The sequence below is a fragment of the Homalodisca vitripennis genome, chromosome X (genome assembly GCF_021130785.1).
Source record: "Homalodisca vitripennis isolate AUS2020 chromosome X, UT_GWSS_2.1, whole genome shotgun sequence".
NCBI lineage: Eukaryota > Metazoa > Arthropoda > Insecta > Hemiptera > Cicadellidae > Homalodisca > Homalodisca vitripennis.
In genome coordinates this window covers 41,846,420-41,861,976 of record NC_060215.1, presented here as the reverse complement: position 1 = coordinate 41,861,976, position 15,557 = coordinate 41,846,420, and the positions used below count along the sequence as shown (strand labels likewise).

The following is a 15,557-nucleotide window of genomic DNA, read 5'->3' as shown; positions in this document are numbered from 1 at the left end:
TGGGCCACGAGGAATGCGAAAGATGTGAAAAGTACAATCTACACAAACAAGATCATGGCCAAATCGATGAACTTTTGTGTCCGGAATGCAATGAATGGAAAGATCATAAAAAGAAATATACTGAAGCCCGAGAAGCATATGAAAAATCAATTGATAAAGACAATTTAGATAGTTATAGGCCTTCTGGTACAGTTGTCTACACAATGGACTTGCAGAAAGTAATAATGTTGCCTCACATTGAACAGTTCAAAGAAGCAGTGTTTACTCGTAGAATTGTCCTTTTTCAATGAATCATTTGTGCCTGTTGGAAAAAAACCAACCATGGATCCTTTTGCATGCATCTGGCATGAGGGAATTTTCCGGTAGGAAAAAGGAGGACATTGCGAGTGCATTAAATTCTTTTATCATGCACAAAAGAGATGCAAAAAAAAAATACACATTTGGATGGACAATTGTGCAGCCCAGAACAAAAATTGGGGCTTTGTTTTCCTACCTGACAGGATTGGTAAATTCAAATGATATTGAAGCTAATGAGATTGTTTTAAACTATCTAGAGACAGGACATACATTTATGTCTGCAGACCATTTCCATCACCAAGTTAATAAACAGGTAAGCAATGATAAATTTGAATTTAGAACCTATTATATTACAAGTACCTCTACTTTTATAATGTAAATGTTATAAAATTAAGTAATCTTTTACGTTTCCACTTTCGGCGCAGCTTTTTATTTGTTTCTTTTTCCTTAAGTTATTCAATTTTTAAATTTTTGTATTGTTTCAGATAAAGTCAAAAGGAAAAATGTATGATTTTGAAGACTTCAAAGATGCTGTCAAAGCTAGTAACTCTGGAAAGGTTACTGTAAAGAGCATGGAGCATCAGGACTTTTTCACAGAATTTAACTATTCTTCACAGTATAAAATTATGCATAAAAGTTCCTCGTCCATATCTTAGTGAAATGGTACATGTTCTTTTCCAAAGAGGATCTTTTGACATGTTATACAGAAAATCATTCAGTGGGGAAGTCTTTCAATTGTCCTTTTTAAAAGCAGGATTTACGAAGAAGAGAGAAGTTCCAAAACCAAATACAAGAACCAGCCCCAGAGGTGTGAACAAAGAAAAGAAACAAGACATTATTAAAAAACTTGTTGCCTTTGATGCCTCCCAACAGACATGGCTTTTGGGTTGATCTAGCAGTGAGTGAGGAGCCTGATCTAATCACAGAACATGACATTGACTGAGTTTGTATAGACAATTATTCATGTAAATTTCTAAAAATGTGTGTAACTTTGTCATCATAGTAATTAGAAGTCTCATTTTATCATTAAAACTAAACACTAGATAAATATTATGTGACTTTGTTACTGTGTTTAGCCCTACAATCATGCTGTTGAAATCGCATAGAACAAGAAGCCAAAAAACCGTATGTGGCAGATACGCTTTTTTGGCTTAGAATCGCTTAAGGTACACTTATGTAACTACAAGTATTTAAATGATAAATGAATTTTTTTACTTCATAAACTATATTTTTAGATTCTGGATACAATATTACAAATTGCCTCAAAAAACCAGAACTTAATATTTAAATCTACTGCTTGGCAATGAGCAAAAGAGTAAAGTCAGCCTAGCTCAAAAATAGGCCGGATGTCAGATACCCTTTTCTTCCTTAGCAGGGCAGAACTGTACCGTTGAAAGGAGTTGACATAGAGTGTTGAAATGTTGTGTGAATCTTTTACTACCTTTACGTCGGTATTACGTCCATTGGGAATTCTTATTTTCCTCTGGAAAAAAATTAACTAATTTGGTCTTACGAGTAACTAACCGAGTTGCCAACGGGAAAATACAGAGTAAACAAATTGGTAGTCAATCGTAATAGATTCTGCGGGTGAATCATATGACAATGTTTCAGTAACTTACCAATATATGCGATTATTAATTTCTTGGATTGGTTGGTTTCAAACAAAGCTATAACACTTCAGCTTAATCTGCAATGGCATTTTCATAGAAACCTAAATTACTGTCTTTTGTTGACTTTTATTATTGATTAAATAAGAGGCTGTCATATACGGCAGTTCGAAAGTTTCTATGACTTGGTTCTTGTATGTCTATTAAGTACAAATATTTGATCGATTTAAACTAACTTTACAAAGACAGTGTATACTCATGAATGCTTACAGACCTAGGAATATACCCTTAAAACACAGAGAATATCTTCTATCACACTAAAACAATAGATGTTTGTCGATGCTTCGATAATTCAGTCTTCATTTCATTACATGGTTCTGAAGATGGAAAGTGAACGTGTGTATAGAATGTGTACAAGGAAATGTTATATAGTAAATTTATTGATTGTAAAATCTAAGTTGTGTTATTATGTATAGGACATATTCATATACTTAAAATTAGCCATTAAGAAGTTTAGATGTGTGAGCGTTAGGCAGAGTCTCTCCTACCAATTGATGACACCAGATTTCTGTCTTTGTCTTGTTCTGTATGATAACTTTAGAACTAATTAGTTTAGAGGGTTGAAATGTTTATGTGAAAGTCCACGTCTACTAAGTTTTTATCAAAATTTAAAATGGTAAACATCGGTATCTTTCCGGGCTAGGATAGGATGTTGTCTGCTATGCCAAAACGAATTGTCGTTTTGTTAATTATAACTTGAGGTTCGTAAATCTGTGTCCGCTCGTCTCCCGTCTATGGACGGAATATATATGTCACACTCTACAAGAATACATGTCAATTTACATCACAATATCTTTTAGTCTAGGATACATATCATAAGTAATACAAATGCTTGCTAATATTTTTCAAGTACAAAACATTTTCTGGGAGCCTATTTTTTATCTACAAAAGCATTGTAATTACTAGATCTTAAGATATATGGCCATTTTACAAAACCAAAAACATCCCTTTAAAATAGCGTCTTATTTTTTGTTAACTGTACTTTTTATTGTGTGGTTTCCAAAATGTTTAATTTTCAATATAGTTATAGTCGTTTTTAAAATTATAAGATAATAATAAAGCCGATTCCCTTTTAAGTGTTAAATTGCCTGTGCTAATGGGCCACCGATCTGTGCGAGGATCTTATGAGATAGAGAAATGGAGACAGTCGATACAGTACAAGGTCGATGGTACTGTGGTATAAGTGCCACTGTCACAAATAGGATTTGAACCTGATCTATCTCCAACTTAGACCGCTCGTCCATCGGCACTACCGAATTACAGATGGGTAGCCATACGTTGTGAAAACGCTAATTTAGTCATATTAAGTAATGGGAAGTTAAAATGTAATACTATACTTGTATTTCTAAATTCTATATGAAATGATGCTCGTTCCGGTTCCAAATGTAGGATTTCCAGAAGCATTTATGTTTGTGTTTACCAGTTCCCAAACATCACTAAAGTCTCTGATAGTTACAAGAATAAGTCATCGTTCTCAGACCCTAACTGTCCGCATTATACAAACCCGTAATGTGGTGGGTTCAAATATGTATATATCGAGCACCATTACATTTATCATTGCAAGATATGATTTTCAATTATCAATTTATATACATAACGTAGCTATTGTCGTAAGGGTTGATTCAATTGAATTTTGAGTTAAACTCCAGTTCACCTTCCTTTTTATTGCAGCCTCTGGTATCTGACGCTGTCTTAAACTTTGTGCACTCAATTGTGTACCTGATGAGATAATGAGACTACCACTTCACCTATTTATAGGTGTCTCTGACAGCGCAGCGTCAGATACCAGGTGCTGCAAAAAAAAGGAAGGTGAACTAGTTTTTAAATAAAAACTCTATCAATTTATATATTAAACCTCGGAGTCCAATATTTACGAAGAGAGTTGAGTTCACGTGAATGATATCACGAGTTTCCAAGAGTTTTCGTGATTTATTATGACAAACATCAGACAACTCGTCTTGAGCGTATCTATAGGATTCATAGAACCCTAATTGTGATTTTTATGTGTTTAGCAATCCTTAATGTTATAAAAATACCCATAAACTTTTCGCGGTATTTCGTGGACCTGCGCGGATGAGCTGCCAAAATTTCAAACCCGTTAATTAGTGAGTCCGTAAGAGATACAAAGAACATAAATCCGTTCTGTAGTTTCATATATTGGATTGTTTGTAATTTTGTAACCTTGAATAATCTGTGTATATTGTAATTTATAAATTGTCTTTGAGTTTTTCGAAATTTCAACAAACAATGTTTTCTCTGTTTTTAAAGGCATATAAAGGTGATATACAGTATATATATATATATATATATATATATATATATATATATATATATATATATATATAAAAGCTACCATATGTGTTAATAATAGTTTCTCTGGTATTGCATGAAACTGGCTAAAATTGGTGGTTTTGTGAGTAGCTGTTTGATTTTGTTAAAAACTGTTTTATATTCATCTGCCCATTGAAATTTAACATTTTTTTGCTTTATAATTTCATCTAGTGGATGTGTGTGCTGTTTGTATAGTTCTATACCTATTTTCTATTGAATCCTGAAATTCTCAGGATTTGACGAACTTCGCATACAATAGGTAGTCAAAAATCCAAAATTGCCTATACTGTACTTCTGAGAGGTGGTAGGCCATGTTTTGAAATCTCCTGTCCAATAATCTAGGACAGGTCTTCCTCGTGTGAATACCTAACCTAAAACGCATACAACTACAATCTAGGTAACATCGTACCAGAGCGTTGTGACACGCATAACTCAGGAATAACCTAATACTGGTGAGATAGGGTTCATCCCACTGTCCTAAAAGCTACCTTGACCTAAATACCGAAAAGTATTAATATCACGCCATAAGGACTGCTGTCCCCTGGTCACTCCCTCCCACCCCACACAATTTTAAGGCAAATTGCATATCCTTACCAATCCTCTAGCTAGATTAGGGACATACACTGAAGGAATCTTGTTTATGCTGAAGTGAATCTTCATCCAAACTTCAAGCCCATAGCTCAATTAGTTCTTGATATGCCACTAATTTAGTGCATTCAGAGAAATAATTCGATAATGCTCAATCAAACCCTATGATGGGTCATGCACCATCATTGAAATCAATTTTGCCTAATTAGAAGTCAAGATTCGTGCACATTTCAAGCTATAAGCTTCGCTGTCAATTCGATCTCGTCTCGAGATATTCCCTTGAAAAATATACTTCGCTAACGCTCAGCGTGACCTCATCGAGATGTATACACCTTTATCAAAGTCAGTTTTGTCCATGTAGAAATTAAGCTTAATCCAGTTTTCAAGTATATAACTAAATTAGATATTGTGATATTTCCCTGAGTAATAAGCTTCGCAAACGCTTAGCCAGATTTCATGAACAAGATATGCACCATAATCTCGATATTGCCAATGTAGAAATGATGCTTCATGCAAAATTTCGATTTATCATATAGGACAGACAGACAGAAGTAGTTTTCCCAGCCCACTCTAGTGATAAACTTCACTAACGCTGAGACAATATACATTAGTGCCGATTCTTTACATCAAGTTTGTATAAACCATATACAGATTGTCCTGAAACAATATAGGACATTGAAACGTTTTTACATGATGAGGTAAATATTATTCAGCGTAGAATAGACTCTAATACACTCAGCGTAAAGTGCACTTTCAATATTTGAAACAAAGCTTTCATGGAAAACAATAATCTCTTCTGAATATTGTTCGTTTTAATTATATGTATCTCTTGCGGTGTTTTGGCAAGTATTTTGAATACAATTTAAACAAAAAGAAAGCAGTTAAATACATTTTGTGTCTGGATTTAGTGATTGAGGTCCTTTATGAATATCTCATAGCTGTTCTAATGAATCACACAAAATCTCCTTGAACTTTACATGATTAATTTATGTGTGTTAATCACATGTACTCGTATTGACAGTATAGCAATCGGGATAATTAGTGGTCGTTAATAATCTATGAATCTATAATTAGAAGCTTAAACACATCATAAGAAACTCTGAGATCCATCACACATATCAGTAATAATATTAACAGTGTTAATGTGAAAATTATATATATATATATATATATATATATATATTATATATATATATATATATATATATATTCTCTCGAAAGCAGTTATATTCTTTTGTCAAATTATGATGGGGTTCTCACAGAAATACCCGTCAGCATCAGCTACATGCAGAAGACTCTCAAACTTTGTGCTGGTACGGCTTGACCGTGACTATACTACAAGAAGAGTAACTGAGTATTATCATTTATATGTATTTATTGAAAGGGTTTGCAATGTTTTTCAGATACCAACAACACTCACTTTGGTATGACTATACTCGTTATCAGTACCATGTTGACGGAAGTAGTCATGCATTGACCGCTGTGCCAGGAAGTAAGTACTCAAAGTTTCTCGATATCTCCAATGCTTTTCACAACTCACATGTTGGATAACAGTGCAGTTTACTACAATAACAGTTATTTTTATGGCTGCTCCAGTAATATCTGACTTAATTCACTTATACGTGACAAAACTGTTTGTAAAAGACCATGAAATGAACATTATGCGTATTGTATCACTTGTTTGTGTGGCGATTGCAAATTACAGACGAATATATATGTTGGTCCAATACCAAGAAGTCTCTCAAGGCTCAGACTAATTAACACCAGGATCAGACAAGAATTGCTCATCCAGAGTTATAGACAATTAATGCGACCGCTGACGTCTACCTCACAGTCTCTAGACAGCACCTCCAAGTTCCAGGCCTCAAATGAAGCGTGATGTAGAACAAGCGAACGCCTTCTGTGATATTGCAATGAGTACAATCTTCTATAACTGTAACTATACTTCCTTTTCCTGTATTCCGTTTCTGGACATCCAATAGGAATCATCAGAAGAGGACTGAGGATATTGTGTTGGATATCTGTTACCTAATGCTGGTCGTTTACACAAACTCTGGTGTCACTTAAGCGGCGGACGATAATGTCACTTCACCAATAATGAGCAAGCTGGTCAACGGGATATGGATCCGGAGCTGAAAAGACAATTTAAATCCTTTTTGCTACAAATGGTTAATCGAAGTATTACATTTTCTGCAAGAGGGTTTTTCCAGGAAACAGGGAAATGTTAACTACAATGACAGCCAACAGTGACCACGAATCTAGTAATTCTGATTCAATTTCAGACCCAAACCAAGAACAATATTTTAACATGTTATTTTTATTGTTTCGAGTTATACATATTATCACCTAAGTAATGTAAACCTATTTTTACCAGAAAGTAAATTCTGAAGTCAGTTTCAAATCTAATTCTTGGTTAACTGTACCTACGTAATGTAGAAAGTATTTGAACCAAAAAATATTTTGTTGTTCAGTCATTTTTAATAAATTTCAGCATAACAAAATCTTGTGAATAATAGAGGATTGAATCCTTATATGTTGTGTGGGATTGTGTTAGAAGTTAACTGTTGTAGTTTTATTTAAACTTTATGAAATCCCATTATATAAAAATCATCTGAGTAATTTAGTGAGTCTCAGGTCAAACACTAATACATCCTCAGAGAGCCTGTAATTTTAATTTTGATTAAAACTGACACATCAGTTTTAATATAAACTACATTCCCTCCTGTATTCTCTATATGGAGGATAGTATTTAATGCATTGTAGAAGAAAGCTTTTAGTCAAATTAATTTTAATCATCTTAAAGCCTGGAGTTATTGTAACTTTTACACGATTAATCAGTTTACCTGACAAACACGTGTCGTAAGAGTTTAATGGATAAGGTAAGTATTGGTAAGTTTACAATAGTTTCCAATATATTTTGTGATAAGTGCACTTTCAACATTTAAAACAAAGCACTGGCAGTCTTGAGTATGACAGGATATTGATTGCTTAAACCATTCGTGGAAGGGCTTTGTGGAAGGGCTTTTTGTTCGGTATCTTTTATACAACTTCCGTACATATATGTAAGGAAGTGTCCAAGTTATGATTTTATTTCGAAAAGTGAGCGAAAGGTATAAAAATACCTGATTATTTTGCAGCTTTCAAAATACTACTAATACTTTTACACGAATTAACCATTTGATAAGAAATTATATATTAATATCGTGTCAAAAAAACGACATAAGACACACAAAATTGGAAATGAAAAATTGATTTTATACCAAGCTGATGTGATATCTGGCACGTTTTAGTCACTTTTCAGAATGTTTGTTCTCTCAAGAGCATCTCTGTACTTTTATCAAATGGTTATAGGGTTCCCACTGAAATATAAGTTAGAATCTGGCACAAGGAGGAGGTTCACATTTGTTCCAGTGGTGTTGTGGTGGGGATTGACTCTGACCTTTATACAAACAGTGTTCCTTAGTTTTGACCTGTACACAACCTTGTCAGAAGATGTCAAGCTACGTTCAGATACAGATACCGGACGATTTGCTATAACTTTAATTTTAATCTCCTCTATCTTGACAGAAGCAGTTATATGCACCAGTTTTGCCAGGAAGTGTTCTAAGTACATTAGCGCCTGTAACACCTTGGAGAGATTTGACCGTACACTACAACTAGCTGCACCTGAATATTGGACGACAGCTAAATTTACTACAGCAGTTATTATTTTGACGGCTACTCTCGCGATATCTCACTTAACTGACACATGTTTGACACTGAGCTTGTTAAAATATCATGAAAAGATCGTTCAGTTTAGTGTAAGAACTGTTTGGGTTATTGTTGCGAACTGCAGACACATCTGTGTGTTGGTGCAATTTCACGAATTCACTCGTAGCGTTGCCAAGAGGTTCAGACTCATTAACGCTAAGATCAAACATGAGGTAATCATCCAGAGTTACAGACACTCGATGCGTGGACGCCAGAACCTGCAGCACAGCAATCAGAGTCACAGACAAGACGGTAGATCTAGTACTAAAATAAAATCTTTTATGAACGCCTACCAGACGCTACCTGATGCTGTAGGCCAAGCGAATGCCTTCTACTCTGACGTCCTATTGAGTCTAATATTCTGTAAGTTTGTGACAGTAACGGTCCTTCTCTTTGTATTCTTCTCGCCTGTCACGTCAGAAAGAAGAATAAGCAACATTTTCATAGGAATATGGACTCTGTGTAACATCTGTTATCTGCTGTTGATCGTCTCCTCAAGTTCTGACGTCACTCAAGCGGCGGAGGAGACAGCACCAATAATCTGCAAGCTGATCAACGAGGATTTGGATCAGGGGCTCAAACAACAATTGGAGTCGTTTTTGATGCAGATAGCAACACAAAATGTGGTGTTTTCTGCAAGAGACTTTTTCCAGATCAACAGGCGAATGTTAACTACAATGGCTGCCACAGTAACCACCAATCTGGTAATCCTGATTCAATTTAACACTCAATCTAAGAACGATAATTAACATGTTACTCGTTCTATATTATTTACTTATTTAAACTACTATTATTATTGAAGGAGGAGCTCTTCTTATTGGAAAACTACTGCAGTGAAAGTAACAAATAATGTAAAGAGTATTTTCAGTGGACACTCAATCGAATTAACCGACACTTTATAAAAAATGAAGAGAACCATTTTTAAAAGAGACCAAGAAGAAAAATGTATTTGGCAATCCATGAGGTATAGTCCATTTGATAAAGAAAAAATGTATTTAGGAAATATTGATATAAGAATAACTGTTTCTATGATAAATAAAAATAAATTGGAAATCTAAACGACAAAATTTAAAATGAAAATTAAAGTTGAATTTACAAAACTTAACTGTGAAAATTGTGAAAAAAATTAAATTGGTAAAATAAAAATCTATTAAACAAGATTTGAAAGAACATGAAAGATATTTTTAATACATACAAACTAAAACACCAGTTATTACAAAACATGCATTAGAACCCAATAATATATTTACAAACTTCTAATAATTAAAATCACTTTATAAGAAAAACGAACTCAGTGCTTATGAAACATTAAGCATTTAAAAACCCGAAGGAAAAATATTGAAGAACAATTTTGGATCGATTCAAAATTCACCTTTATTTAAACAATATATCTCAATTCTTTTGGATCCTAAATTATATATAGGAGTTGTATATACAAATTGTTATTACACGAAATATTGTACAACAAACAATTATAGATTTCTTTTAAAACTTTGTCACACACACACACCCACGCACGCACGCACGCACGCACGCACGCACGCACGCACACACGCACACACACACACACACACACACACACACACACACACACACACACACAATTCTAAAAAGTATAATTAGCTGCCAGCGAAAATCATTTCGAATAATTTTTTCCATAAACATAAGAGACAGATTAAGTTACATATTTCAAGAGAAAAATATTTTAACTTCAACCAAATTTATAACCAAAGCTGTTTATCATACACACATAAATATTTCAATGAATTTACTGTGAAAGTTGTCAATAGAGGGACTAGGGCCTCTCAATTTATTAAAATGGAAGTACCAAATTTAACTAAAGAGAGAAGTAGAAACCAATTTTGTTACAAGGGACCTAAAGTATTCAACAATTTCGTTGAACATTTTGGTAACGAAATTATTTTTGCAAACAAACCAAAAACTAAAATGAAAGTCAGACAATTTATCATGGAACTGCCTTAAAGATATTTATTCAGAAACTGTTTATTTATTATTATGATGTTGTTTTTTATATAAAGATCGTTTAATTTCTTCCTATACATGTTTATCTGTTGTACGTGAACTGGTGTTGTTGATTGTTGTATTTGTTTATTTTATTTATCGTTATATATTGCTATAATATTATTTATTCCCAACCGTATATTTTGTAGTTGCTGTGTTGATATTAATTGTATTTATTTAACTTTTATATAAACTCAGCCTTCACAACCTTTTCAATAAATGTAATATACGTTGTATTTTACTATATTTATTTACATGTACATATCTTTAGTTATGGATATTTATTATTTTTAGAAAGTAAGTAAAACATGGAGTAATATCAGTGCGTGGTTTGGAGGGGAGTATACTTTGGGGTTTGTTAAAGTAAGGTTTGTTGACATAATTTGTTAAATGCATAAAATGTATATATTTATTATTTATGATATTATTTTTGTCGTAAAAATTTTTTTGTCGTATTTATTGGTTTATAAACAGTTAAGTGACACTGTTTGGACTGTCAATATAATAATATAAAGTGATATTTATGATTTGTAATGTGATATCCCGCACGCGTCCTACGAGACGCTTAGGAATTTAAATAAACCTGACTTCTGACACACACACACACACGATCGCGCGCGCGCGCTCGCACATAGTGCTGAAATTATTAGTAACAATTGAATCCCTTGTAACAATATTTCTCCTTCAGTTTTAGGAGGGAGGGAGGGACACCAAACACCAATATCCCTCTTCTGCGGCCTGCTTCTACCCATATTATAAACATTCTCTTAAAATTCATACTAACATAATAAAAATTTATAAATAAGTATGAAAAACTTTCCAGTTTTTTACTCATTCTGATGCTTAATCCATCCAGAATTCTTCATTGTGACTGAGTTTGACAGATATTTAATACGTATCACATATATGGAAAAATTCTATCGGTTTTCGAGAGGCGAGTAGGTGATAATCGATAGAGACCATATGAGAACACAGATTTGGGATCAGCCCTTAATTAATACAACATTTACATATGTTTACACCAATAAATTACATTCAATCCCTATAACCGACAGATTTTTTATTGTATTAAAATTTTACAATTCATTAAACCATGTACGTCCCATGAGGGTCACTTACAACTAGCATATTAAACAACTGAACAATAGCTACTGTAAAATACGAAGTGGTCTCTAACATCCTGAAGGCCAGTGACTAACATGGAATACATACTAATATCTGCACTATATTCATTCTCGCTGTTACAGAACAAATCATCCTTGGCTTACAAAATGAGACCATTCAGAGGTATATATACTTAAAGTAAGATTTACTTTTACTTTACTTTTTACATTAGAAGAAAAAACATCTCTGCATTCAGGTTTACTTCTATGCTCCAAGATATATACAATAGTTGACCTCCAACCTCGAACTTAACCAGAACCACCTCATGGTGGGCCCTAAACCCCACCAATGCAACTAAATACCTCCTGAGTCTTTCTGTTTGAATTTGTATAACCTACACAGTTCATACAATTTCTACCCCCAACATCGAACCAATCCAGAAGTAAATAAGTAAATAAATAAACACACACACACACACACACACACACACACACACACACACACACACTTTTGAATGCAAATTTTAGAAGTAAAATATTTTGCTTGTTATTTTAATACATGTGTATTGATATTACAATTTTTAATAGTAACTATGGAAATACAAAAACATCAACTGGGTAATTAATTTGGAGCATTCAAATCGGAAGTTAAGTCATTTATCCTCGTGTAGATACATGATGCAGGACGAGGTAGGAGTGTTGTTTTGGGTCATTCTATTCTCGGGTTTCTTCTATAATTGAAGACTTAATGAAATCAAGGAAGATCATCCTAATCCATCAAGAGTGCTGACGGACACATAAATTCTAGGTGCAAAATGTAAATTTCATGTACAATTTATGTCCGACACCCCACCTCCAGCAGAAAGTTGTTGCGCCATCATTGCCGGCACTAACGATGTTGCCGCCGGTCAGCAGGTGAACATCTACCAACACCTGGAGCGGCGCATCACCAGCAAGCTGAGGACTACCGGCGGGGTTGTCGTCGCTACTCTGCCCCATAGACACGACCTGCCTGCAAGCCATCCTGTCAACCTGGAGACCGCGCGAGTAAACTCGTACATCGAGGAGCTGTGCGTGAGGCATCGTGGGATAGAAGTACTCGACTTCAGCCTCTTCGGCAGAGAGGCCTTCACATCGCACGGGATGCACCTCAAGCCCACACAAACACCTGCTGGCCGAGCTGCTGCTGGAGTGTGTGCAAAGGTTGGACCACGCAGTCACCCCGGCCCCGGCACCGCCCGCTGCCCCCTGCGGACCGCCGCCGCCGGCCCAGCCGAGATCGCCAGCCGCCCATACGTCGCCAGCTCCTCCACCGGTCCGGACCATGGCCTACGACACCTTCGCCGAGGCGGTGAAGAGCCAACGCCCAGCCAACCTTCACTACAGTGATAATTCTGGACAAAAAAAACTGTCGGTTTTTAACCAATGTACCAAAAGAAGGATAGACACATCAGAACCAGAGCGTCAAAATTTGCGTAAAAACTTCCACAAAAAAACACCAAACCTACAAAATTCAACCAAAATTTTCTCGGTTGTGCATCAAAATGCACAGACTGCCAACCAACAAAGCAGACGAACTGTCGCTCATGGCACGCGAACTGCATCCTGACGGTTTAGTTATTTCTGAACATGGTTTCAAACCTGATACAGTCAGACTGTTCAGGATTGACAACTATAAATTGGCAACATTCTTACGATCGATCTCATTTTAAAGGGGGAGGTGTGGCAATTTTCATAAAATCTGATATTGAATTCCTTCCACACAAGTTAACTCACAGTTGTGATTTAGATTTTGAAGTGGATGGAATAAAAATCGACCTGAATTCTGATGACAAAATTAAAATTATTGGCTTAAATTTTTTTTGAACATTTTGAAAATCTTCTAAATTCCATCTGTTTGAAGTCGTCCAAGTTTATAATAACTGGCGACTTTAACATTGATGTTTTAGACCACATCGACCCCCTGACCCAGCGGCTACGCGACATCATAAATTCTTTCGGATTGATCTGGTCAGTAAACAAGCCAAGACGAGTGACCGCCACATCGACTAAAGCCATCGACAACATCATCACAAACATTCCAAACGCCTCAGTCACTGTTTTCAATGCGGCCATCTCTGACCACTTCGCTCAGGAGACCAGTATCAGTAACTTTCAGCCAGAAATTGAACACCCGTCATCCAAAATCAAAAGAGACACTAGCTCGGAAAACATTGCCCTTTTGAATACGTTTTTAAAAAAATGAGTCCTGGTCGTTTTTAGACAATCTTGAAAGCGTAGATGAAGCTTACACCGCGTTTCATAATCTTTTTGTTTATCACTTAAATGTAACTTGCCCTTTCAAAAATTTTAAAGAACGCAAATAAGCCAAACAAAATTCTTGAGTGACGAAGGAAATTGTAGATTTACGCAAACGGCTAAAATTTTACTATTCGATTTACATTAGCACCGAAAATCAACAATTTAAAACTTTTTTTTAGAAATTTCAAGAGCAAATATCGGAAAACAATAAAATCTACAAAAGCCCGTGAAATTGAAACAAAACGGATAAATTGCGAAAAATTTTCCAAAACTGCTTGGGGCATTATTAAAAATGTAACAACACAGCGAAATTGCTCAAAAAATTCCCAAATTCCAAAGCTCAAAATCCAGGACGAAATTATTTCAGATCCCTCTAAAGTGGCAAGTGAATTCAACTAATTTTTTTTATCTGTTGCATCACTTGACCCATCATTCAAAGGCCTCAATTGCAGCGAAGTGTCATCTCCTGTGAGTGAGGAGGAGGTGGCCCGCGTGATACAGGGATTGAAACCAAACAAATCATGTGACATCAACGGCATGGCATGTCTGTGTGGTTGCTCAAACGTTGCTCTAAGCATATTTTGGCTCCACTCACAAATTTGATCAACTTGTCTTTCGCACAAGGCATTTTCCCTCCCTTTTGAAATCTGCGAAAGTCACACCCATTTAAAAAAGACGATCCCTGCCTTGCAAGCAACTATCGTCCAATTTCAATCCTCCTAATCATGAGCAAAGTTCTTGAAAAGATTTTTCTTGTCAGATTTGAAAATTTTCTTGATCGTTTTGAAATCCTCTGTTCCGAACAATTCGGTTTTAGAAAAAACAAATCCACAATCGATGCGGTCACAGACCTAATCGATACAGTTCTCGATGGCCTGGAGAGAAGAGAACATGTGCTAGCTTATAAGCATATTTCTAGACCTCTCTAAAGCATTCGACTGTATACATCACGAAACACTGTTGTACCAGTTGACGACATGTGGTGTTCGAGGTCTGCCGCACGGATGGATCTCGTCTTACCTCAGGGATTGAAGCCAGTGTGTGCAGATTGCGAATACCCTGTCAAGAAAGGTTCAAATGACTTATGGTGTCCCACAGGGATCTATCCTTGGACCTGTCTTATTCCTTGTGTACGTCAACAGATTGAACTCATCGATCCTTACGGGGAAGATGGTTCAGTATGCTGACGATACAATTCTCTGCATCAGAGCAAAAACAAAAGATGAAATAGAAATCAACTCATTTTTAGAACTGAGTTCATGTATTCAGCATTTTTCAACACTAAGTCTGAGGGCCAACAGTTCCAAATCAAGCGTCGTCAATTTTTTTCTTCGGCAGCAAGAACCTGACAACTTCGCTACCGTGATGGCGGATGATGTTCTAATAGAAGAAACTGATTCCACCAAGTTCCTCGGAATGCACCAAGATCGAGGGCTGACTTGGGACGATCACATTGACAGCATTTGTTCAAAGGTTTCCTCAGGCATTTATGTCTTAC

General features: G+C 35.5%; 2 protein-coding genes across 2 annotated transcripts; both read left to right on the top strand.

Annotated features, from left to right (window-relative positions):
- The first annotated feature begins 346 nt into the window (after positions 1–346).
- Positions 347–953, top strand: LOC124369424. The gene is made up of 2 exons (XM_046827430.1): positions 347–610; positions 783–953. The coding sequence occupies exons 1-2, from the start codon at positions 347–349 to the stop codon at positions 951–953; spliced, it is 435 nt and encodes a 144-aa protein (XP_046683386.1).
- A 7,880-nt stretch (positions 954–8,833) lies between these two features.
- Positions 8,834–9,382, top strand: LOC124369423 (gustatory receptor 23a-like). Its single transcript, XM_046827429.1, has one exon. It carries the CDS (start codon positions 8,834–8,836, stop codon positions 9,380–9,382), a length of 549 nt encoding a protein of 182 aa, XP_046683385.1.
- Positions 9,383–15,557: the final 6,175 nt, after the last annotated feature.